The sequence below is a fragment of the Agelaius phoeniceus genome, chromosome 7 (assembly GCF_051311805.1).
Source record: "Agelaius phoeniceus isolate bAgePho1 chromosome 7, bAgePho1.hap1, whole genome shotgun sequence".
In the NCBI taxonomy this organism is placed as follows: Eukaryota; Metazoa; Chordata; class Aves; order Passeriformes; family Icteridae; genus Agelaius; species Agelaius phoeniceus.
In genome coordinates this window covers 42974783-43002116 of record NC_135271.1, presented here as the reverse complement: position 1 = coordinate 43002116, position 27334 = coordinate 42974783, and the positions used below count along the sequence as shown (strand labels likewise).

Below are 27334 nucleotides of genomic sequence, written 5' to 3'. Positions count from 1 at the left end.
TGTAATAGGCAGTGTATTTTAGTCAGTAGTAGTGTATAAAAATATATGGGGATATGGGTCAGGGAACAAACTAAACACAAAAGTAATGTCCTATGCTTTGGGAAAAAAAAAGTTTCACACTTCGTGTGTTTTTTGTAGGAAATAGTGAAGCCTTGAAAAGAATATTTAGGTCAAGGAAGAACTGAGTTTCCTTAGCATCAGCAGGGGGAGGCTGGGGATACAAGTCTTCAACTATGCAGCAGATTCCTGTGTACAGTGAGATGATTTTTTTTAAATATGATTTTATGGTAGGAGATTAAGATTAGATAGATTAATTAGTAGCCAAATAGATTTTGGCTGGAATGAAGAGAAACATTTGTAAACCATAAAATGGTTGAAAGCCAAAATAATTTTTTTAGAAAGTGTGTAGAATTTCCATATTTGGATGCTTTCGTAACCTGATTAAGCCCATTTCTTCTCTGTTCTTTAGTGGCAGCTCATTCTGTCCTGAGGTGAGGCTGGTTCTCAGTCAGATTTTTCTCCCATTTTTCCATCAGACACTGATATTTTGAGTACTAAATCCCACACTGCTTAGTATTGCAGTCCCCTGCTCAGTCTGTTTCAGTGCAGGGGATAATCCAATAACAGAGAAAGTCTATTTATGCACATCTTTGAGACTTAACAAATTCTCTTTTCCTATTGATTGCAAAACCTGTTTAGGTTGCATTAAGTATGACCAGAATGTTGATAAGCTCTTCTGCATTATCAGGCAAGGTGGAAAAATTCCTCTTTCTTTATTACACTGAACTCTCTTGCATTAGCATGTTAAAGAATTGCAAATTAAGCCAAATCTGATACTGTGGAAGAAAACCACATGATTGGTAAAATCAGGCAAGTAGAGGAGTAAAAATATTGCCCAGAGAAGTAATTTAGAAGATCATGAAGTAGGCACTGTTTGCCTTCAGATCTAAGTGGAAAACTTAATTTAAAGTTAGTATTCTGTAATGCAAGCTTTTGGTGTCTTTCCTACTGAAAAATAATATGCATAATTTGTTATATTGACATAATATAGAGTTATAACTTGGTTTTAGCTGGCTCTAATTTTAGTATTTGAAAATTTTTAAAATAAAGTTGCACATGAGAAGTCCACTCAAGAATGTCAAGTTTTAGGTGTTGGGATTTCTTTTTTCAAAAAAGGGTGTTTTTACAGTTTAATACTCAGAATTAATTGCATGCTCATTTAATAAGAAATGGAATAATTTGTCAGTGTTAGAAAGTTCAAGTTAACTTTTGTAACTTGCTGCTAGGACATTGTGCACAGAGCAGTCTACTCCCAAACCACTTTATTTCCTACACTGTGTTTATGGAATATAATGCACCTCTTTGCTGTGTGATAAATACCCTGGAGAAGGTTGTTAGAGAATTAAATGTGCTATTATCAGCATGGAACAGAGCAGATAACCTTGCTGAACAAAGCATTGCAGTGTCTTTATCTCATCTCTGCTCTGCAGAGCTGCAGTCACCAACCCGGGATTGCTCCAGGAGTTCTGTGCTCACATCAGCTGCAGGGAAGGCCAGGGAATTTCAGTGTTTTATGCTGCAGCTAATGATGCATTCAGCCAGGAGCCTTTAGCAGCTGGAACAGAGTCTAGATGGATTTAAGGGAAATAAAGAGGATATTTATTGAAGAGCCTTCAAAGGCTGCACCCTGGCAGTACCGGAGCCTCAGTCGTGGCTCTGCTGGATGGCTCCAAGCTGGGAGCAAAAGTAGGCTTGGTCACAGTTTTACCTCACATTTTTATAAGTTCTGGTCTATTAGCATATTGGAGCTAATTGTCCAACCACAGCCCCAGCCCATGAAGTCCCATCCTTCTTGTTTTTCTCTCTTCAGTCCATGTTGTTTATGCTCTTGGGCCTGAGATCCAGATCATTTGTCCTTGGGTCCCTGACTAGAGAAGGAATAATTTTGTCTCCCTGCTCTCTGAAGAGAGCTCACCATCCCCTTTTGTGAAACCCAGACCCACACACCAAACAGAATCTGAAAAAAATAAAAAGCTAAAACCTGAAGCATCAAGATCAGCTGCAGGGGAAGGCCAGGGAATTTCAGTGTTGTATGCTGCAACTAATGATGGGCTAGTGGAGATTCATTCAGCCAGGAGCTGAGCTGGAAATGCAAGTGGAGCATTAGAAGGGCTTGCTTGGGAATAATGGAAAATGCAAGTTCTCCTGGACAGAAGTAGTGCTAGGATCCCAGGTTTGAGTCCAGTTGGATCAGCCCCACCAGAACTGTGGTAAAGAGAGCAGTCTTGTGTGGGAAGCTCCATCAGTTAATAATGGGAAGGATGATGAGGAAGTTAAAATTTCTTCGAGTGAAGCAGATCATTAGCTGCCTGATTAACTTTGCTTCTGAAGTATTGATAGAGAAGTGTCTGCTAAGAGAAAGAGCTCAGTAGCATTTAGTTACATGTGCCTTAGATGTCAGGTACCACTGACCTAATTGGGACAAAAAAAAGGAAGAAAAAAGGTATGAGAAAAAAGAAGTGATCTCTAATAAGTTCTTAATAGACCCTTATAAATTCCTAACCCACTAAATTAATATGCAATTAATCATATAACTTGCACCCACCTCTAAACCAGTTGCAGGCTCCAGAGGTCTGGATGTGTCCTGTATTACCTTGGTAGTGCTGTGCTTGTGAGGTGCATTGCTCTTACTGATGATCTGAAAAAGAGAAAAGAATGATCAGCTTTTTAAGAAGTACTGACTGTAGGGTCACATTTAATGTCATTCCCAAAGCATTTGCCAGTAATCCATTCATGTCTGTGTTCATTTAATATTAGCTGGAATGGGAATGGTGCATGGTTAAGGTCACTCCACAGACCCTTATCCAACATTTATTTGTTTAATGGAAACCTGCTGTCTGTATGTGTGAAAGAGATGCCTGAAATGGCTCTTTGTGTTTGTGAGGATACCTGTGCTCTGTACCAGTGAGCACCATGAAATTTTTTGTTACGGAATTGAATCAGGGAAGATCCAGATTTTAAGCAGGTGTTGAATCAGTTACACCACTCAGTTTTGGGCATGTAACCAAATGTAGACAGCACTTGCACCCTCTGAAAGGTGGATGTGCTGTGAATCCTGTCCCTCCTCAACATCTACAAAGCTGTGCTGCTGGCATAATCTAAGACAGGGTTCTTATCCTTGAAAGAATCCTGGATCAATACATGATTCGGTATATTTTTTTTTTAATCTCAGCTTCCTTATTGAATTTATAGTTCTTACAAGTACAATTTAATTAAAGGGCGTTGAGTAGGAGTCATTCAAACTACAGCACCATAATTAGTAAAGGAAATCCTGTAATGAATTTACTAAATTGGTGATAATTTTCTGTAAGGGAAGAGGAGCTTTCAGGGAACTTGATGGTCAGTATACAGATCAAAGGGCTGTTCTCCCTCTTGAAAAGGTGACCTATTGTGCACCTCTTATGACAAATAAACAAATAAATAAAATTTTAATATTTAAAAAAAAAACCCAAAAACCAAAAATATTTTAAAAGGGGATGTAGGTGTTCAAAGTGGGCATAGTGCAGTAGTGAACAGAGATGAGAAATCATTACAGCAACTGAGAATCTGGCCAGTGGATTATAATCAAATAGACACTGCTGAGTTAAAAATCTAAGCAACTCAATTTGATTCGAGTCAATATCATTTTTAAAAGAACACAAATGTGAATTTGACTAGGTAGTTCCTCATATTAAAGGAGCTTAAACAATTTTATAACTCCCACTTGCTTAAATTAAAAAATAATTGATCTGTTTTTACTCATTATGTACATAATCATTTTAGGTTTAATCATTTAATTCTGCACACTGAATTACAAAGAAGATGAATTAAATATCAAATAAGTGTTATATTATGGAATTTGCTCCACTTGAGTATGTGAGAAGAATATAAGCACTTTATATCATATATTTGATGTAAAATCTCTTGAATTTCATTGTTTTGATTAGAATAGCTTTAGTGCATGTGGAAAGGGGAGTGGTAACAATTTCTGTGGTTTTATGTGTCACATTTATTTATTTGAGTGCCTAAAGATGCAGCACCAGAGATGTTTTTTTAGAATCATGCTGGAGCTGTGCATCTCATTGACTTACCAGTATCTTATTGACTTCATCTGACACCTAAATGCATCCATCTTCAGAAAGTTTAGGATTCTATTCCCCACATATGTTTTTGCAGAGAAAGCACTAAAATTATGTCAAATATGGCCACAAGACAACCTTGGTGTTATTGTTGTTCCTGCAAGAAAGCTACAACCTAGCACAATGTGTTGAGTTTATAGCCTGCACTCATGGGCTGTTCACTGCTTAGTTCATCTCCATGAGCAAAGAACTCTGTAGGGTTTCATAGTGCAAATAATTGAAAATATGCAGTTTGATCCTTGCTTATATATATATATATATATGTGTGTGTGTGTGTATATATATGGAATACGGTGAGCATATATGTCAAATTAATAGCAATGCATATTTAAAGTGACTACTTAGTTGTTCCTGGATACAAATCACACATTAATGAACTAAACAAAGTTTACAGAGATATAAAAAGGATTTAAAGGTTTTCATCATAGATGTATTTTTCTAGCCACATCTTTTCAATAGATCCAGATCAAAGGTGGCAGTGGTCAACATGATGGGCAGTAATAGTTGTTATCAATACCTAGATTTTTCTTATACATGATTCCTTGTGTCAAGAGTATTTTCCTTGCACAAATTTCATAGGCTGAGCTCTTTAAAAAAAATTAGTTTTATTCAATGGAACAGACTTTATCAAAAGAAAAATGTCCCTCTGAAGATCCCATTCACTATCATGTTCAGTTTAGTAGGTACAATTATAAATCTATTGGAAATTAAGCCTGCTGACCAGAAAAAACATTGCAAATCAAATGCTGTGTGTAATAAGTCATAAAAAGATCTGGTTTGTTTATCTAACAATTTTTTTTTGTTTCTGTGAAATCACTAGCTTTCTCACAGATTTTTTTTTGGATCGCTATAGAAGCTGAGAAAATGTGCAAGTACTCTGTCAGGAGGTTTTGAAAATTGGCTTGTAGCCCACACAGTGGTGTTAAAAGAACAAATCCAGCCAAGTCCTTAACTTGATATAGTGAAGTTGGAATGGGTTTGCCATTCTTAAATAAGAACTAAAATATGATGCAATTCAACAAGTGGTTGATATGTTCTGTGACAAGCTATTATGTACAATCAGGGCACAAAATAGTTCTCTGGGAAATATTCAACATCAAGAACAAATGTAGTAGTTGATTATTTTTAGAATAGAACAAATGTTTTGTGAGAGCATTCTACAAATTAGAAGGATGAACACAGATTCTAAAAAAAATTAAATTGAAAGAACCCCCCCCAACCACCTCCACTCTGAGTCTCTTCCCCCTACAAAACAGAAATAAGGCAGTGAAGTATCAAGCTAGCTCCTTTATCACTGGAATCTGGAATTGCTGCTGCTTATTAAACAAGTACCTGTACAGGCTGCCCCTGTGCCTTTCTATTAACATAAAATTACTTAGCCTGAAGGGAAATGGTCACTCTGACCCAGGTCATTGCTTCAAAAATGCTAAGGCAGAGTTTTCATTCACTTGAAACGCCACTGTACAGCATAATTGAATCCACCATGCAAGTGGATATCAATGGGGATGGTTGGCTCTGTTTGACTCTTAAGAAGTAATCCATTAATCCAGGGGTGGAAAACTTTATTCCAGGGCAAATGTCCAAGATAAAAACAGGCTGTGTGTTTTTCAAATATTTTAACCGTCCCGTCTCACAGTCCTTTTCTCATGCACTGCATGGCAGGGGTATTTCCCACCTGCATTATGCACGAGGAAACCATCCCATCTTTCTCACATTGACCCCATTCCTGGCTCCTTGATCCCAAAAAAAAGAGGTCTGTCTGCCTCTGGCTAGGCCAACAGGACAGTTGGGAAAGCAGATAAATCTGCTGGTGTTGGCATTTCTCAACAGCGCTGAAAGGAGTGTTGGATAAGTGGATTTCTGTAAATGAGAGTTAACAGTTACTTTGGTACAGATAGAATGAAAGAAAGGTCTTTTAAAATACAGACATAGAGTTGAAATACCTTGAAGTAGGTGGAAAAGACTAGACCTTTATGTAACTGTCCCAGAGAAATGTTTTAAGCTGTCTTTGTTGCACATCACTCTTTAAACCAAGCTTCCATCTCAGGCTATGAGGAGCACAGATAGTGTGACAGACCTAACAGATCAAATGGTTGAGTCCAATTTTTAGAGAAATATTAAGATATGCCCCGTTATTATCCAATTTTTGTGTTCTTTTTAAGTAAGGACAAGTCTTTTTGGGTATTTGAGCATGAAAGGTTTAGCGTGGGCTCTTAGGCAATAAATTAATGTTCCAGTGAAGGCAGTCAACCACCTGCACAAATTTAGCCTTTATAGTTCTATTTATTATCTGCAAATATAGCACCAGATTAGATGTTTCCTGGAGAGATGGGTTTGGTGTGAGGTATTCATCACTTTGTTACAGCTTCTTTGAGATCACCACGAAGTACTCCCTTGTACTAAATGAATAGCTCTCTTATCATGACCTTTTAATCACTTCATCATGAAGAGGTCTTTTACTTGCTACAGGAGTCTACTTCATGATACCACCATCAAAGGGACTGTAATATCATAAAATGGCCACAACAGAGACCAGTACAGAAATATGGCACAATAAGAGAAAATTAGTGAAGATAGACCTAGTTGGCTGCAAGCAGCATCATGGCTTGCTAATGGGAAGTGCTGGAGAGGATAACTGGCTGTGAGCTCCATTGTTGGGAACTGCACCTGGAGGTGATATTTTGCTCAGTTTTGTGTCAGGGTAGTGGAACAGAAGGGGAACAGTGTAAGCTTGCTAGCAGGGCCAGCAGCGCCAAAGAAATCATGGAGATGTGGGAGATGAATAGGGCATGACTGAAAAGGAAGTTTAAAGACCAAATTTAGCTGTAGTGATACTTGTTGAACTTACTCCTATGGAAAAGATTTTCTTTTCATGCTGTATTTAAAACATGAAGATACTGGAGTTCACATTGCAGTGCAGAACTAAAGAAGGGGAGAAATCTAAATTGTGGTGTTCAGATTATTTGAAGAGTTTAAACAGGGTTTCTAGAGAATGTCTTGGAGGGATGGAGTCCTGGCCATGTTGCTTGCCTGGAATCTTAAAGGTTTGATTGCAGTACAAGAGCACTTTAAGCACATGGATTTCCAAAGCTGTAGTGAAAGCTGTTCATAGCTCAACCTACAGGCAGATAAATACTGAAAGAGAAACAAACAGTCATTTTATCATGAAAACTCTATAAAAGGCTAAATAAGGAATTTATTTTTATTTAAAAATCCTGTCAGTACTACACAAAGATTCCCTGGACCCTCCAACACCCAGAGCTACCATTAAAGGTGTCTTGATGTCACAGTGGGAGATAGGAGAGAGGATGACTTAGCCCAAGAAACACCCAGTGCCTTCCTGCTGTTCCACGTGTCATATCCACACTAAGCAATTACTGACTGTAGTAATCAAGGCAGTGAAAGGCAGGTAGTTCATGTACAGGCACTGAACTGTCAGATTGCTTAAAAAACAGCTTTTCATTCATGCCTTTGATCCTGCAGAAGAGAAAGGCTCTAGGTGCCAGTGTGTTCTGCCTGGATGCATTCCTCAGTTCCCCGAGCCTGTGTATTGCAGTCACCATGCCCACACACTGCCCGTCTGCTTGCTGCCTTCCCTCCCTGCTGCCTGTTCTCCTTTCATCTGAGCCTCTTCATTTCCAGCCATATAAGGGTCTCAGCTCTGTTTTGTTCTGGATTTGTTCTTTCTTTTTATTACGTCTCTTTTTTCCAATCCTGATATTTTTAGCCCTGTCTTTTTGTCTTCCTTCTTTCATCTTGCATGCTTGCTGCTTTAGCCATCTGCTTCCCTCAGCCCAGTTTTCTTTTCCATTTCCCCTTTCCATTTCTTCAGACCCACAGGCCATTTATCTCATTGCTTCTCCTTTCTCCAGCTCCACAGGGTCCTTTCATCTCCTCATGCAATTTGTAAGCAAACAGCAGATGAGCATCCGATATCTGCTTCCTAAGTGCTGCCCGAGTGACTCAGATTGTCTGGAGAAGAAAAGGAGATATTGAGACTATAGTCTTTACTTCAAAATTGACTCATCACATGCTTTGATTTCCTTTTGTGTCCTCATCATTTCAGGACACCTTCAGTTCTGTTTAGTTTTGTGCTCAGAACCTGGACAATTCATTTATATGAAATGTTAATTTAGAAAATATTTTCTCAGTGTTTTTTTAACTTTTTGGTTTTTGCATCATATTTCACATGAATCAATTTATGCATATTTTTGTAAATATCATAACATGTAGAAGTGTGTCTCTTCAAAACAGGGTGGTGTTTTTTCTGCATTTGGAAATTTTCTATTCAGCAATCTGAATAAGTACAATTTGTGACTCACTGTGGAAAAACTGAAAATAAAACCAGGCCTTGACTTGTTACTTTCTTCCACAGTACCTCAAAGAGCAATTAAGCCATCTCAGAACACTCTGAGAACACTTGATGAAGCTTGCCTTTAAGAATCAGTGTTTTAAAACATTTTGTTTTCAGTTAATAATTTTCAGTATGTGTGGAGACACTCAATCCAAATTCCTTGTAGATGATGCCTTTTGTGTGGGATATGAGTAATCCATAGGACCTTGTAAAGAGATCAGACTGTCTGAAGTGTCAGGCATATTAAAGTACTTAACTGCATGTTTTTCTGAGACAGGTTTTGATTCTCAGCTGCATTGACCAGAGGCAAGCACCCTCACCAGTCTCATATTTCCATGGAGATTAAGTTCTGGTTGTGCTGTCAGAATTTATATCTTTTGTTTCCCCTTACACTTGTCCAGATCAAAATGCACATGCATGCTCTAAAGCTGTCAGCAAATCAGTTCAGTAAAAGGGAAGATCCTATAAATCCCCAAATATTTATAAAGTCCAAATTTTGATCACTGAATATGGGTGTGAGCATAAGCTTGAAAAGGATGTGCACATACCTGTGTATCAATACAAAAAAAAAAGCACGTATTATGCTTGAGGCTTGAGATTTACCAGTTTCACTGTCATGTAACAATGATTTCAGTGCAGTCATTCCTGTTTTTTAGTGCTGCAGGGGTGAATAAGCCAGAAAAAAAAACATATAAATTTTTGTCATAAGTCATCTCATACAAGACTCAAGAAACATATTTTACGTGGTAGTGTAACTAATAGAATTTCAAATGACAGTGATATGTGAGGCTTTGAGAAGTGGCAATGCAGAGCATTCTTTCTTGAATAATTCACTCCTCTGAAGTTATTATATATTCAAAACTGATTGAGTTGCATATCCAAATGATGGTCTATCAGCTGTTGATGTAGGACAAAAAAAAGAAGTTTCAGCATTTATTCTGAACTGTGGTTTGTATCACATTACTCTTGGTTATATGAACTGAGTTTAATTGATTGTGATTTAATTTACATTCTGCAGTGGATGTCTTTTTCTTGAGATAATTAATCTTGCTGAAAAATTCTGTGTGAACAGTTGAGGCTCTAACAGATTTTCTAGAGGTGCATTTTTGTTTAGGCTTCCTTGACAGCCTTTTTTCTTACAGATAAATTACGTGTCTCAGAATGTCTTGCCTTTATATTTATTTTGGTTTGGCAGCATATAGTTGTTATGGCTGGCAATATTTCATACCCCAAAGTATTAATGTTAACCATAAATTACCACCAATGATATGCAGTGGTTCTTATCAATCATGAGAAATAATCAATGCTGATTGAAGCAAATAAATATGATGCTTTTCAAAGTTATAACCTTGTCATATGACTTCAGTGCTCAAATGCATCAAGTGCTATCTTAAATTAATTCTGCAATTATATACAGAGTTTTTAGAAACCAGATATTTCACTAAAAGAGCTAAAATTGTGCAAGACTATATAAATATTTAGTCATCAATAGTGGCAAAATTTACCTCTTTTTTTTTTTTTTTGCTTCCAGAATTGGGTGGAAATAATAGGATTTACAGATGAGTGGCAGTTCATCATCTCAGTATTGCAGACTCTTCAGTTGATTGTGCTAAGAGTTTGCTCTGAAGCCAGTTGAAGGACATGTTGTGTGATACTATTTAAAATGAGAAATCCCCACTGCTCTTTCTATCCCAGCTATAATCAATATAAAATCAGTCATTAACTCATCTGGCTTAGCTTACTGAATCTAACTCCAGGAAAATACCAGTTAAATGCTAGAGCTCCAAGAGCAAAAGGTCCCACTTCACTGGTGCATGGTGTGAAGCATTTCTGGTGTGTGTCCCAAAGTGAGCTGAGCTTTGTTGTCAATGCATAGTCTGAGCTCTCACTGTGTTTGCTGCCATGGCATGAAATCAGCAGAATTCCAGTCTTTAATCAATATTTTAATGAATATGCAGAGGCCATCACTGATTGGTATGGAGTGTGGTTTTTCAAACTCTTCACTAATAGCACAGGTATTATCCAGTGGTTTCATGTCCCTCTGAGGCTCAGAATTCAGTGATGTAGAGCTCTCTCTTCACCTCTGACATACCCAAGGAACCAATTACTTGAAACCCAACCATGGCCATGCCATGTTCAATCCCATTTAGCAGCATGTGTTCCCTATGCTGGAGAACACATGGAGTCAGACTGGAAAGGCAAAGGGGGAACATTTGATGTGAATGATAACAGAATTTTAGAGAAATTTGGATTTCACCATAATGTTATTGATACCATTAACATTATTAATTTATTTAGCACATAAATTGCAAAATGGATGGAAGCTTCATCCAGCAGCTGTGCTTTGCCTTTGGCAGTAGTCATGCTGCTCCTAATTTAATCTTATTAACTCCCTCACAGGTTTTACTAACGGGGTGCTGAACATCTTGCAATACAAAGATAAGAAAGGGATGTATCTTCTTTATTGTTTTGTGATCAGCACATTAGATACTGATTCCATTCTCTTTGCACTGCAGTCCCAGCAAGGTCACGTGTCTTAAAGCTCATAAAAAGGAGATGAGGAATAGGAGCTGGTTGTGTGAATGTTAATCCGGTTTTTTGGAGAGCAAGAAGCTGCTGCTTGGAATCCTGATGGCATCAAGCAGAGAGTGCCCCCTCCCACTGTAACTCATTTGCTTTCAGCAGTCTTTCCACAATGGAGGAAGTTTGGCCACAAATAATCTTGTGTTCTCCAGATGTGTACCTGAATAAGGAGCTTGTACATGACATTAAAGACCTGCTGAAAACCTTTTCTCATTTTCATTGCTGGAAATCTGAATTACACCAGTGTTCTCTGAGCAAAATTGATAGTAAAATATCACTAACTATAGGAAAAATAATTTAAATAATTCTTTGCATAATTTATATAAATAATAGACATAGAATTTATATAATTTAATATGATTTATATAGGCTGTGTTTTTTGTATGAGGGGTGAACTTGAATATATATTAACTTACTTAAAATATATAATACAGCTTTTGTTTTCTGGCAACAAGCAGACTGTATTTATATCAGTAATCCCTTCAAAAGATCTCCATAACCATCCAGTGCCTCATTATATCCCCTCACATTCTCTGCACTCAGCATCTGGTCCTTGCTCAATATTTGTAGCTCATGGCATGTTCTGGATATTCCACTTTTCTTCCAAGATACTTTTATCCTAAAGGCAAAATAGGAAGCAATATATGTTTACATTTCTTTTTCTAAATTGTATTTTTGAGCCTTTAGTGGAGGTTTGTTAGAGATTTAGGTTTTTGAATGAGATTCTGTTTGCCATTGTGTGTGAGTCATTGTTTGTCATTGCATGAATGGCAGAGGAATGATGAGTTACTTTTTGCTTGGCCTTCTAATCACTTAGCCACAGCAAAGGCCTTTTGGTTCAGTTTTCAGCATAAGTAGATTTTTCAGTAATTCTTCAAATGCTTAATTCAGCTGTAGAAAAGAGGATAAAGGCAGAATCCCAGTCGTGGTGCTGTTTTTTACACTGTGCACAACAGCCAGCAGCTCCTGTGGCTGGCACCCACTGAGGCAGTTTGGAAACGTGCCAGGCCATTTTACTGATGCATTATGAAAGATCTTCAAAAGTGAGAAGGGCCACGGGTGAATGGAGAAGTGAGTGTCCTTGGCAAGCTGTATTCCTGTTTACCTCCCTGCTTCACTGTGTCCTGCCCCTTGATTTCTGGGTTCACATGCCTTTTGTGACATGCACTGTAATGCAGGTTATTCATTTTGAAGGATCACTTTTAGTTTGAGGTAGTGCTTTTTTTTCAGCTGGGCTTAGGAATATTTGTTTCTCCCTAACATTGTTGTTACAGATGTGGTGGCCTGAAGGGATAAGACAAGACAAGATTTGTGGGAAGAGGTAATATCTTTTATTAGGCCAACTGATGTAGCTGGAAAAAATAGAAAAGGTTTCAGGCACAGAAAACCTTTTCCAGGTCAGGTTCTCTCATAGCTTTGAACTTCCTAATAATTAACTTGTGCCTGTGAAGCAATAAAAGCAGTTTTTGATCTTTCTTTTTTTATGAGTAATACTGTTTGAGAGGCATCCATATATTGCAGGAGTTTAGACTTTACCCAGCTAAGGTTGATTATTTTGTGTCCAAAGCTGATTAAATTCTTAACTCATAGAACAAGAATATAGTCGTTTTTCATTCACATTAGTAGTCTCATAAAATACTAGATTTTATTTTTCATGGGATCAGAAGTATAAATTAACCTGTAAAAGATCTGATATCTCACTCTTGAATCAGAAAGACCTGCATGGTTTTGAACCTTATCTGAGCAGCTGCCTTTCTTTTCAAATCAGGGTAGTGTTTGGAGATAAGTGGGATGGGAATGATGGCAAATACTGCAATTTCAGTAATTTAATGAGTCTCTGCTGCTTTTTTTTTTCCACTAATGGGAAGGGTATGGCTTTTAAATAGTGTGTTCTATTTGCTATGTTCAATACAAATAGATGGATATCCATGCTTTGTGCAAGACATGGACACCATTTGGCTGTTAAGCTTTGGAATAACTGAAAGTATTACTGCAGGTGCTGAAGTTTTCAATGTATTTCATATCCTCTCAGCTTTTATAATTCTTGCACAGACTGAGTGCTTTAATGCTCTGTGGGATGCCTTATTGGAACCTGAAAGGGGAATTTACAGAGTGTAGCAGCACTGAGAGCTGCAGTGAGGAGTTCACATTGCAGGTGTCTGTTTGGGTGAAAACAAAAATACAGGACAGACACTCCACTACCTTGCAAAAAGCTGTGCCAGCAAGAAGGCATCATTACTGGTCTAAATAACTAACACATGAAAGAATGTAATTGGTTTATAATACAGGAAATGGATAAAGGATGCATCAAGGTGTTTGGCATGCCCAAGCATTTTGGGATTATAGCACTGCGAGGTTCTAATGTCATCAGCTCTCTTCCATTTCCCTGGAGCTGAGAGCTCTCATCACACCATAAAAATACTGCTACTGAGCTTTTCTTGGCAACTTTTTAGCAAAAACACCATTCTGCTGAGAAATGTTTTCCAAATTACCCAGGGACAGTGAACTGGATCTTTTCTGGAACGTTTTGCGGAATTTGTGGAGTGTACTTGGCAGAGTGTGTAAGGCAATTTTCTTGCATCTTGTTGGGCTCTGCACTGAGTTCCATGGAATTATTTCACTTTTAGAACCACAGAAAGAAAAAAATAATTCCTTGAAAGGTAGAGAATAAAGGACACATGAAACTCTTTCAATTGTTGAAAGAATCACACCTTCATCTAAATGTGTCATCTAAAAGTTCAGATCATGATTGATAAGTGCGTTTTTTATTGTTGGCTGTTAGCTGAGTAATAGATTGTTATTTCAATACATTTTGACTGGAGCAATTTGTCTTGAAATACTTTTGGCACCTTTTTCTTTTAGGCCCTTTGTAGTGGAGTTCTGTAATTTCATTTTTTTCATACACAAACGCATCTAACTTTTTCAGTGTTGAGCAGCACCAGATGAAAGCTTGTCATCACTTTAAAAGAATGAATTCAGAAGAAATATTTAATATGCAATGGTTGTTACTGACTGCATTCTGTGGCAAAAGAAAAATTAAATAAATTGCACTGAGGGGGAGGTATACTGTCTGTCTGATCGAAAAAGCCATTTTCACAGTTTTTAACATTGCAGGGAACATTTTCCAGCTTATCATAATAGAAGCATGCAAGTTATTTACTTGCCAGAAAGGCCTGAACCCTAGCAAGCATACATGCCACATCTGAAGTTAAGGCTCCTTACAGTACCCAACCTTAACATCTATAATTATTTTAATAAATTATACCAGGCCATTTTCCTCTTTTTGTTTTCCTCAGCTGATATGACACTGCAGAAATTGCTGTAATTCATTTAAAATTTTAAAAGGCTTTTCTCTCCTACATTGATTTTTTTCTTAGAGATGTTTTGTATGTCCTTAGTCATTAACTAATTCTCTCTGTATGTGGAAGATGAGTATTTTTCACTACAACCAAACCCTTTTCCTCAGTTTCACATCTCTTATTTTGGTCAGTTGGAGCAATTCAATGTCCATGTTTAAATATTAGTCTTTATTTGGTCTTTTGATAGGACCTCAGTTAGAAAATGTGGAGTACAAGAAATGTCTGAAAACATTTTGGAGTATGAATGGTTGCACTTTGGGTTTGACTTGCACACAGTAGCCAGCCTTCACTGTAAATTCACTGGGAGAGGGATCAGTGCTGCCTAAGCTTTTGTGTGGTTATTGTAATAAATTACCAGGTTGGTGTTTTCTTTTTCTGCTTAGTGCACATCCTACAGTTCAGAAGTTGCAGGGCATAATTCCCCAAATTCCCCAAACCTCTTCCACAGAGGACACCACTGGTGGCTGTGTGGGAGGTTTGATCCTGGTGTTGAGAGGGTTGCTGCTACTCCTCCCTGTGTTGCCAGATGTGTGATGGGGTTAGGGAAGGGCTGTGTCCCAGCTTTGTGCAAGAGGAAACCAAGCAGGTTGAGCCTTTGTACAAAAATACAAGAGCTTCCTAAGGACATTCTATAAGAGCCAGACTAGGAAAAGAAATATTTTCTACATCCATTTTTGTTGATTTCACGTTGACATTGATTGTGTTTCAGTGTGTGGCTCTTGCAAGCAGGATGAATTAGGAAGCTTGGTATTTGTCATTTATGCATGATGTTCCTGTTAAGAACTAGCACTAATATGAGTAAATCAAGAAAAAATGTCAGCATCCTGTCTGAAAGTGACCTCACTGTAGTGTTGGTCTCCACTAGAAGTGGAGCTCTTTCCACTTTTTTCAAAAGATATTAATGTTGCTGCATAAATGTTTAGACAGAAATGTTACACAAGGCAGGAGCAGAGTTTCCACATGATATATGAAGTGTTGTTCTTGTTGTTACAGTATATTTTCTGTTTAAGCTGCCAAAATGACTTATTAGTTTAGCATTTCTTGTTGAAATATAGTCTGTCTAATAATTCACTTTTAAAATATTCCTATTCAAAATATTTATCAACCCTCCACACATTATCTTTGATACAATTTTCCCTTTTCCCACAAGGGCAAGAGATCCATTTCTCTTCTTTGTAACTGGCTGCTGGCAAGTGCCCCTCTGGGTAATCTCTGGCAGTGCACACCCTGTGCAGAAACCACCATGATTTAACCATTTGTCTCTACTTCTCAGAAGAGGCTGGTACCTTGCATGACAAAACAGTTTCTCTTAAGCTGTAATATAAAATATAAAAACGTTTGGGGCAAACTTATAATTAATATTTGTATGATTCTTACTGAAGCAACAGTTCTGATGTTGAACACAATAGACTTGGAAAATGGAAATTATTTTTGTCTCAAAGGGAAATTTTATACAAGGGATATTCAGCTGTTGCACAAAGTAGGGTTACTAATCTTAGAAACCTTTGTGGGATTCTTGCTGCATCAGCCAGCAAAGATTTAGCGCATGCTAAATTCTTGGCACGTGTTGGCAGGGAACTAATGATGAGAAGGGGGTCAGTGGAAGGATGTTTCAGATGGCTCTGTTATTGAATGGCCTCCAGGGAAAATAACAACCTCTGAAACCCTCTCATGTGCCATAGTGACAAATTCCAATGGCTCTGTCCATGTAGGATCCCCCTTTGCCTGCTCTCTTTGAAGGAGACACTAAAAGGTTCCCAGAGCAGAAAATTTACCCTGAGGAGCTCCCAACACATGTAGCCAAGTAAAGGTTTTGGCTTTACAACTGTAGCTGTCCCCATCTAACTGGGATTAGCCTGTCCAGAAAGAAATCCTCCATGTGCCAAGCAGAGATGCTGTAACTGTAGACATGGAGCTGCAGTAAGTCTAGAGGATGTTATCTAACATTTTTTTTCTGACAGAAGTTTCCATTAGAAAGATTTTTGCTTAGTTCACTAATAATTAGTGGCAAATATATTTCATATTCCAAGACCATGAAGCAATTTCAAATCATGTTAAAACTAATACTATGGAATTATGATACTTTCATGATACAAGACATAGAGGTAAAAAATGAGCTAGGTGAAAATCAATCACTCGATCCTGGAAGAGAGCAAAATGTCTGCTATTCACTATGTGTGTATAGACTAATGTTTGACTAGAGAGAATGTGTAATTGTTTGCTTTGATTTGAGCTCTGTGGTGTGGTGGTCCATCACATTACACGCTGTAAGTGCTCTTCTGTTCTGCTCAGAGAATCCTACAGGTTTTGATTCCAGAAGTCACTGATAACTTGCTGTTGAATGAGAAAGTTAGGTCTCATAGTTCTTTCTTTTACCCAAAATATCAAAAAAACTTCAACAAACTTTTCCTGAAAAGCAAAGAAAGTCGGCCAAAATCAGACCAAAACTTCTTTAATGAAAGCCACAGCAAACAGAGCCCCACTAAGTACAGAGATTTTCTGTTCTGTGAGCCATACCTGGGAGGTCCTTCAGGCTGTTCATAGCAGGTGGTCAGAAAAATACCATATGAGTCTGTATTGGTCTGCATTTCAAGTAGAATAACTGTGATGCCTGTGCAATCATTTTGACACAGCTTGATGAAGGGAAAAAAAAAATTGTTTTTCTCTAATGGATATTCTCAGTGGGTTTTTGGTTTGGTTTTTTTTTTTTTTGGAGGGGGGGAGGTTGTTTTTATTGTTGGGTATTTTTAAATGAGAATGCAGATTTTTCTAACTGGGACATTTTCTGTGCAGTTGTACTGTTACAGTGGCTGGTTAAATTAACAGGTGAGTATGTGTGTCCTTCCTACAGCTTTCAAAACCTGGTTCAGGTCTATTGGTTATAATTAATTCAGTAGAACCTTCTTTCAGTAATAAAGGTGTCAGTGTTTACCAGGGTTGAAGAGTCTGATTGCCCTCATGGTAGTTTGTATTTAATCCTGTATTTTGTCTTGTAATTCTTTTTTTCTTTTTTTTAACAGGTTTTTCATTATTCTTATACAGCTTCATATGTGATTTATAACATACACACAAGGTAGGTCACATTGTTTTTTCCATACTGTGTCATTGTCAGTGGCTCTATGCATGAGGTGATGCCAGTGTGTTCAAGTAAAAATGTTTCCCTTTTTTCAAGGGAAGTTTGGGAGTTAAACCCTCCAGAAGTAGAGGATTCAGTTTTACAGTATGCAGCCTGGGGTGTTCATGGACAGCAACTGGTAAGCACAGTCATTAAAAATGTATGGACTCCAGACAGACTGAGGTAAAACAAAACTGAAAGCTTTAAAATAAGTTGTGTCATGTATTTCTGCACTATGCTAGTATGTTCCTATTACAGCTTTTAGGAGAACTCTATTTGTTTGTTTATTTTTTATTAAAAATATGTTTTTCCAGGCTGACCCCCAATAAGCAAATGGTGTAGTTGTTGAAAGAGTCACACCTTCATCTAAATATGCACTCAGGTGATTTTCAGGATAACCATCTTTATGGCTACTGCTGTGTGGGAAGGAACATTAAAGGTGAAAGGCAGTTTTCTTTTAAGTGCAATATCAATGAAAACTGTGGGCAAAAGCTTAGCATCCAAATGTGATGTGATGGACTCATGAAAAGTGATGTTTTTATTTCAGTATGAAAATTACTGCCAAGGTCAACTTTGCTGCATTGAATTCATAATAATTAAACAAGATGCCATGCTTCATGTACAATATTTTTTCCAGAAATTTTACCATTTTTAATGAACATTAATCATCCATGGTCATCATAATCAATGTCAATATAAGAAAAAAAAATTGTGGTTTCAGAACAGCAATGATTTTAAGCTGACCTGCGTTGGTAGTTGAAGGCAAGAGACTGATTAAATCTTCAGTTCTGCATAAGAAATTCAGATAATCCTTGTTACAGTGTTCTAATAAGCTCATTAATGCCCCCAGGCATGATCCCAGGGCCTCCTTGCACATCCAGCTTGTTCATGTAGAGAGGCTGTAAGCTGAATGTCTAGAGAATATACCCTGTTGCTTTATATCATTCATCAAGATGATTGGAAAGTAAAAAATGTTTCTGGTTGGAATGTTTTGCACTAAGGAAGTGGAGGCAGGTGAGAAAAAGTAATTGGAACATGCTTGGTATGTTTTAATAATTAACCACATTAATTTCTTAATAATGAGACCTTGGCAACAGGATTAGTGGAAATAAATACATAGGTTATTTACCAGGCAGCATTATGGAATGTGGCAAACCATGTAGGTTGTAGTAGAAAGGAGAAGCGTTTGCAAAATTGAACAGATTTAAGAAATATTTTGATTAAATTTCAGTTTGTAATATTCCTCTGTACTGGACAGAGGATCTGCACATTTGTCTGTACTGATCAGAGAATCAGTAATCTGAAGTAGAACTAAAATGAAATGCAGTGATTACTGAGAAAATATTTTTTTCTTTTTGTGAGATGTCTCATAGGAACAGGGTCAGATTTGCCAATCATAAACCTCAGAAAAATAAATCAGAATAATGCTGTCTTTACGTGGTTTTGCTTAAAATGTCATTCTGAAAATATGTATGAATACTTTCAGGTACAGGCACAAGTGGACTCCTATTACATCTCAGAACTGCAAAAAAATAGGTGATTTAGGACAACCTTAATCATCCAAATTTGAAAACATTGGCATAATTCATACTTGAGCGAGGATAACATTACTCATCTTTGTTAATGTCCCTAATAAAGTTAATGTCATGCTTTAAAAATATCTGCTTTACTGTGGGTTTTATGGTGCCATATGGTCTGCAGAATTAGGAAATAATAACTTTGAACACAAAATCTTCTGTGCACTCTGAATGGCACCGAGTGTTGCCATAGAGATGTACACCTGCAGGAACAGTCCACTGAAGGTGACTTTAGGAATGCCAATTAGAAGGATGTCCTCTTGAAGCTGTTCACGTGGCAGAAGGAGGTTTCCAAAGTGACAGAAGTGCCTTGCTGCATTGCCCTCCCACTTCAGCAGCAAGCCAAAAATGTAGAAGGAGCATGAATGAATAAAGACTGTTGTGAGTAATGGTTGTTGCTGCTGTCCAAAGGAACATCTGCCTCGAGCAGAAGCAGGACAGAGAGTTCAGTCCAGCAGAACAGTTTAGGCAGAGGAAAGATGTGTGGCTGAGGACACATTGCCACAATGGTTCTGTTATAAAATTTGTCATTGGAACAAACACTGGATTAGTGGGTTTTAGTAAAATAGTACAGGAGGCAAACAGCAGTGAAACAGGGCACAGAGGAAGGCATAAAGGGAGAGATCTAATGATGAAAATCCATCAGTAGCTATCAATGGAAGGTACCTGCCACTGGCAACTATTTACAGACTTGAACAGGACGGGACACTCAAAAATCAGTGTCTTGAGCAGTTTTATTTCAACATCAGTCTCAACACTTAACAATGGAGACACTCGATGTGAACAGCTCACTGATTTACACAGAATGCCAAAGAAACATGATGTTACAACACAGCATAAAGCAAAATCTTTCTAAGTTTCAGCCAATCACACATAGAGCAAAAGCATATTGACATTACTTCTACTCAATTACATGGAGCACACATAGCTTCAGTTAAAACAGTAGCGCCTTACTTTCTAACACAATGGCTCGTTCATGTTAGCCTTCTAAAATATACATTAAGTAAATTTGTTGCAACCAAAAAGGACAAACTACATAGGTTTATTGTTCTATTTCTCATGACTAAGCTGCAGCCTAAAACTCTTTCTGCTATCTTGGCATTTCTCTGTCCTTGCTGGCTTTTTGGGGCCTGCTTTTTTACCATTTTCTCAAAACCCTCTAACTTTATGGATTCCAGCAGTACCTGGTGCAAACAAAGCTGCAGTCTCATAGACCCATGCTGCCAAACACACTATGAATGGTTTACCTTCCTGAACAAAATTTGCATCTCTTTTCTGAGGAAATAGTGATAATTCATGAGTAAAACAAGCAATTAAATACTTACTCTCTATAAAATAATCATAGTGTATTAACCTGAGTAATAATCTCCAAGAGCCGTTCTTTACAACTGAGGAACAAGTGGAGAACATTTGGAGAAGAGATTAATTTTATATACAAAAATTTGATGTAGAAGGGCCCATGACATGTGCTGTGTGCCATCACAGAGATAGAGTGTATGTGGTCCTCTAAAGTGAGGAGGAATGTCCCCCTTCATCTGTGGTGCAGAAATGAACAGCAATACTATAGCCAGGACTGGTCAGCAAAAGTAGCACAAAATGTGAAACATGAGGTGCAGGTATGTCTGACTGAGCCAGAGATCCCAACTTTACACTAAAACTATTTGGAAAGTCTTGGATTAAATCCAAATTATAGGAGGATAACACATGGACTTGGATCAACTATTTTTATAGGCTATAGTGTAAAATAAGATGTTTCCAGTCCACAGTTGTGCAGATCTAAGTACCAGTGCAGCCTACATGGTTATCTTAAAGTGTTCCAATGAGGAGGAATTGGCAAGATGTTCAAACAGATAATGTAAGGACTTGAAGGAAAAATATGTATGAAGGAAGGAAAATATGTATGAAGCCACAAACTGCTTATTGCACAGATGGAATATGGCTGCAGTGAAATCAAGTATATCCAGTGTTTTACATCCTTGTGGAAAGCGTGCATCAGTCTCAGTTTACTGTTAGGGATAATTTCTGGGGCTGTCTAATGGGCCCCAGAGCATGCCCCATGTGGCTAGTGAAGAACAGAGTCAGTTTTCTGTCAGAGGCCAGGTGACTGAGCCACAGTACCATTGTTTGCCAGTGGTTGCAAGTTATTTCAGTTCCTTGCTATTTCCCTAGAGTAGAAGGTTTCTAGTGATTAAGAGGAAAGCTCAGAGAAACATCTGCTGCTTGACTCATGACATTTTGGTGGTGAAATTGAAAATGTTTGCCACTGGGGAGAAGAAACTTTTATCTAATGAATTAATGTATCTTAAGGTCACATCGTTCTTAAAATCAGAACTTTTTTCAAGGTCGCACTCTTTAAAATGCTGCTTTTAACTGTGTTAGAACTGTGCCAGATCTAAAATACCATTTCTGTGTCATAGTATGTTAGGGAGCTGTTTATCTCTTTGCCAAACATTACTCATGTTTGATTAAAGTTGTGCAAGTTATTAGTTGATTATCTCTTTATCTCACCTCCATAGAATCCATCACTGCAGCATCAAGTAATTCCAGGAAAGACAAACCCAACTAGAGATCTAATTTGTTTCATCAACATTTTTCTGCCTCCAGTTTATTGATTAAAGACCTCACTGTTTGTGTCTGAGAAAGAGCTATCCTATACCTGGTGGGAAGGCTTTACTGAGAAGAAGAATGCTTTGGGGTTTTTAAAGGGCCTCTGTTGTTGAAATACCCAGGTTTTAATCCAGAGTTCTCCCTTCTTGAGTCTTATCTTCTCCAGCAGTTTGTAGCAAAGGTTTTCATGTGTTTGTGCTGGACCTGGCTGGTGTCTGACACAGAGGAGACAGCTCTGGATCTGTCTCTGGGGATTTATTGCAGTAGGAGCCTGGATATCCAAGTTCAGGCTGGAGATGCCTCCAGTGTTTGCAGTGCTGTATTTAAGTGCCTGTTAACACTCTTGTGTTCTTCTGCAGTGCTCCATGTCATACAAATAGTTCTGACTAATTATTGGCTACTTCAACTAGCTCCCAGTGAAGCATGGTTAGAAGCTGTTCAGTTTGAAATAGCTTTTCCTTAAAAGTTATACATAAGTTTTTTTTTCCTGCCTTGGTGGTGGTATGTGTTGTTTATGTTGTATAAAATACCTTATTTCTCTTTATTCTATGAACATACATCCATGCAAATCACTTTGCCTTTGTATTTATAATAGATGTTTTGTGTTATTTATTGCAGTAAGCTTGTTTTTCTTTTGATATGTTAAGTGATTCTGAGGGGAGTTTGAGTTACATATTTGGATGGATCAGTAAAAATAATGATCTATTGACATACAGATGAATGTCTATGCATAAATTAATAATTTTTTAACTAAACAGAAATCAAGAAAATACTAAAACTATCCAGAATACTAAAGAAAAATATTTTTAGAAGCTTTGACAAAGATTGGTACTACCAAAAAAATATAACACTATCAAATAAATGGTAGGACTGAAGATGAGCTTTTACAATGCTTTGTTTTAATTTAGACCCTCATTGACTCAAATTACCCATTAGGCTGTATACACTAAGAACAATTCGGTGACTGTAGCTGAATTGTGGATTCAGAATGTTCTCATCAATTTTTAGAGAGTAATTTAAATATTAGAAATCTATAAATTACCCTCATCTTCCAAAAAACCAACTGAAAAACCCATTACTCACAAATAATAGATTTAGAAGCTGAAGCTTTTACATAAAGAATGAAAAAGATCCAAGGTGAAACTACCTCACCTTGTATTGGAACTACCTAAAAACCAGAAATACACCAGAGCAAAATCTGCTTTAATTGCTGTTAATAAATATACCATTTCAAGAACTCTCTGCCCTTTTGCTCTGTGATCAGTCATTTTATCTTTATCCTTTTGTCATATTGAGGCCTTCAGTTTCCCTTCAGCCCCTCACCAATACCTACTGCCCCACAAAAATGCAAATACTTCTCAGGCTGCATTAACATGACATTACCTTACAATTGCTTTTGTCAAAGGTTTAGCCTTTTTTTCCTAATGGCTTTCAAAGATTGTTTTAGATAAGACAAATAGTGCAGCAGCAATGTTCTTTGATGTATTATTTTCTGTGTGCTCAGATAAACACTGGACTAATTTTAGCAAATGAGGAACTAGCAGGATTGTTCTTGGGCAGTTACCTTGCTCAACACATGCTTTAACAGCCATTACTTGCTGAAAGCTCCATTTACTGTTTGGTCTATCAAGGTAATGTAAAACTGCTATAAAACATGGTAATTTATCTTTCTGTAAAATATTTGCCATGTGTTTTCTTTTTTGCATAATTAGTGCTGTGGGTTCTTGGCACCCCCTCCTGGCAAGAACACTTGCATATGCAAATGAAGTAAAAGCTTAATTAATGCTAATGAAGTATGTCCTAAATAAATATATTTCTTCTGCTTTTTTTTTATCTGCAAAGTCTTCTGCTCTTTTGACTTACTGTATTTTAGATGAGTAACTTAAAATTACATATGGAAATGTCAAGGCTTTATTTCATCTTTCCTTTTAATGACTATGCTAATGAGGCAAATGGCAGTGAAACTGAGAGCAAAACAGTCTGCTGGAATTTATTCGGAAAACTAGAAATAAACAAGAACACTTCAATGTGACATTAACCTCAGGTATGATACCTCATTTAAAATGCATGAGGGGCTCAATTACCAAACTTGTGTAGTTCAAAGCACATTTGGAGGTCCTTTGTCCTGCTGGGGATGTTTCTCTGAAGGAAGGGAACTGTGGTTGGGCATTGCCCACCCAGCTGAGTCCACAGAAGAACTGGAGTTGCCTAAGAGACTTAGTTAAACTTTCTTCCTACTAAGCTGCTGCTACACGTTGCATTTTTCTCTTGGATTTGTCAAACTATCATTGTAAAATCTATATGTTTTTTGCCTTTTAATTTAAATTATTTGTTTCAAACTATTCTTCAAGGAAAAAAAAAATAGCATGAATTTCTCTGAAGGTATTCTACTGAACTATGAATTTCCATTATGAATTTCTGGGTGCTTACTCCACTTAAATATGGATTGGAGGAGCATTTAATACGTGGTCTCTAGTTCCAAAAAGTGATACTCAATCTGAAAGCTTCCCATCTCAGAAAAGGGGAATGGAGAATGCAGCCAGAAAACACGAGCAGTTTGGCAAAACAGGAAAAAATACAGTTTTACTTATGAAGGCTGGATATATTCAATAAAATTTTTGTGAGCTCTAGGGACCACTACAACATTATAAATGGAACAATATAAATGGAGCAAGGCTAAGTTGAGCAAAGAAGTTCCTTCATCAATTTGCTTGGTGAAATACAACGAATGTGTTCTAGTATCAAAGGCAGTTTAAAATGATGAGTATTAAGGGTTAGAAATTGCTGGCCCTTTGTGGGAATAGCCACTTGGCTGTATCTGAAAGAGGTGAAGAAATAATGAGAAAATCGTATGTTTTATAGGGGCATTATTCCTCTACCACTGTTTTTCATGTGAAACAGTAAAAGGCCCAGCAGCTTTATAGTGAATAAATCAAGAGAGGAGATAAAAGATGTTTCCTCTTGCTGGTTCTTATTTTGTTATCACTGATCTAGCATGCAGCTAATATTTGAGTCAATATGGAAGCCCTGCACACAAGTATTGCGATTTTTTTAATCCAGAAGCAAATATATTGGAAATTTGATATATCACTGTGCTAAAACTCAAATTATTTTTTTCACATGCTTTCTTGTGTGCGTGTGTATATATATATGTGTATTTATATATGTATATTTCTTTACATACAGTCCCACAAAGACACAGAAACAAGTATAGACATGCATGTTTGATAGGAGCAGTCCTAAGGACTTTTCCATGCAGCAGCCTGCAGGGAGCAATGAAAACAGCAATATGCACCTCTCATCATGTTGTTCAACATGTCTGTGTGTAACAAAGCATATCTGAATATTCACACTTCCGTCTGTTAGCTAATATTAACTGCAAGTCCAATGGCTCATAAAATAGGGCTTCTGTGCTTCTTGTGTGAAAAATGTGTGGCTTTCTGTAATGCAGAAACATGAAAATTATATTTCAGAAGTCTAAAGTTCTTTGGAAATAGCCACCCATTAAAACTGTGAAGCAGAGGTTGAAATTTGATGGAATCCTTAGCTAAACTAAGAGTTGGGAAAGATTGGGCTTTATTATGGACTGCATTTCTATATAACTCCAAAATCCTGCCCAAAACCACTGAATGCTTACCTGTGTCCCTGGACCGTATAATCATGTAGTCACTTCATATTTAGTGATTTAAAAAAAAAGGTGTACCCCAGAATGGGATGGAAAATTTGTCACATCCATCTTCTGGTAATATAGTGTAAAAAACAGTTTTATCTGGCAAATAGAAAAAAAGAGTAAAAAACCCCAAGAAAGCAGCTATATTCTATGCTCTTTAACACCTTGAAAAAGGAAGATTCCAAAGAGGAAGGCATCAAAATGTCAAAACAGAAGACTTTGAAGGTTTTTAATGCCTTTCTGGTTCAGGTTCTGTGGCAGAGGTTGTTCTAATCAATTGTAAACAGGACTTGCCTTTTGTAAAGTGTTTGGCAGAAGTCTTTGGAGTTTCTCTGATGGTACCCATGGCTACAGAGTTTTTGCTAGGAACAGGCTGAAGTGGCAAAACCAACTTGACACAAACTCCACTGAACTCTTGCTCTGTGGCAGGGTTCCTCCACCTCTTCCATTTATAGGTTCTGTTTACTGTATGTTAAAATTTATTTCCTCATTCAGCACATAAAATCCATCTGAAATAAGAGAGGAAAGTCATAGTGACTTTCCTCCTCTGCAAGGTTGAATCACTTTGGGTATGTTCAGTGCTTCTGGCTATTTCTCTCTATTTTAGCCAAGTCCCTCTTGAAAAAGAGACATAAAATTCCATCATCACCAGCCCATAAATGTCCTTGCATGTTTCTTTTTCCCTACAGTGGGGTTATGACTTCCCCACTCTGTTTGTGCTGAAAATCAGAGTTGATTAAACTTTGGCTGCACTGTGTTAAAGTGACTTAGGCTTTCATGTTGACTCAGCCTGGACCAGACAGTGAAATGCAAAGAACTGCTTGTGGATGTGTAGTTGTGGGCAATGTATCTCCACTGCCAGCTCCAAGGCCTGGAGAGTGAGGATTAAAAAGTCAGGTGTACTGTTGATATCTAAGAGAAGACAATGCATGGAATTCCTTCACTGTTTACGGCAGGTGACAGCATGTTTAGAGAAATAGAAGGGAAAAGTTTTGTGTGGAAGGGAACCAAATAGTTCTTTTCATGTGTTGTTTCCCAGATGCTAAACTGTCCCAAAGAGATGTTCTAAGAGCCTGTCAAAATTTCCTAATTCCTCCTTGTCTCATTCCTAATGAGATATTTTCAGAGAAACTCTTTCTTGCATTGAATGTGCTATGTGGAGTCTGTACAGGTGGATGCCATCCAGTGAAGTTTTGGCCCATCATAAGGACAGCAGACAACTTGAACCCTGTGTGCAGTGGGGAGATGAAGGCACGTGTTCCATACAGCAGGATGGGCTGGCTCAGCAATAGCAGTTGAAAGTACAAACCTTTGTGTTCAACTCTGCTGGGGTTTCTCATGTAGGAGATGCTCAGAGGCAGCCTGGTCTATGTATTTCATACAAAGTTCTCAGGGGTTGCCCACTGCCCTAAAAATAGTAGAAAATATAAGTATGAATTTACAGCTCAGAATTTTCAATTCTGTATCTTTTTACTTTTGTTCTTGCAGTTGTAATGCTACTTTCTTACATTTTGTCGAAGAAAACAGAAGATTCCTCCTCTGATACCAAGCCCTTACAATTCCCTTAGATATTTTTCTGTCTCCCAACATTGGTTTTTTTCTTTCTGGAGTAACGAGGTTGAAAATTTTTCAGTTTAGCTTGTTATGGATTGATCAGTCTGGGCATAATTGAATGCTTGATATCAGTGTAAGATGAGCCTGAAATAACCAGAGATCATTTTAAAAGATTTTATGGTAAGGACAGATTATGATTTTGTTATAAGCTCCATGCTGGCTCATTAGTCAGAAGCAATCAGTAAGTGTGAGGAAGGAGGAGTGTGAATTCCTGAGCATGCACTGGTTTTGGATAAGTCTGTTCTTCACATCACTTAGACAAAGATCAAAGGGCTGA

At 37.5% G+C, this 27334-nt stretch overlaps 1 protein-coding gene across 2 annotated transcripts in view; it reads left to right on the top strand.

The window, feature by feature from the left end:
* The window catches only part of DPP10 (dipeptidyl peptidase like 10), a 438065-nt gene that overhangs the window by 358269 nt on the left and 52462 nt on the right, over positions 1–27334 (top strand). For both annotated transcript variants that reach the window (XM_077181698.1, XM_054636515.2), the window contains exons 6-7: positions 17495–17547; positions 17647–17728. In XM_077181698.1, coding sequence (XP_077037813.1) covers positions 17495–17547; positions 17647–17728 — 135 coding nt within the window. The remainder of the gene's footprint in view (positions 1–17494; positions 17548–17646; positions 17729–27334) is intronic.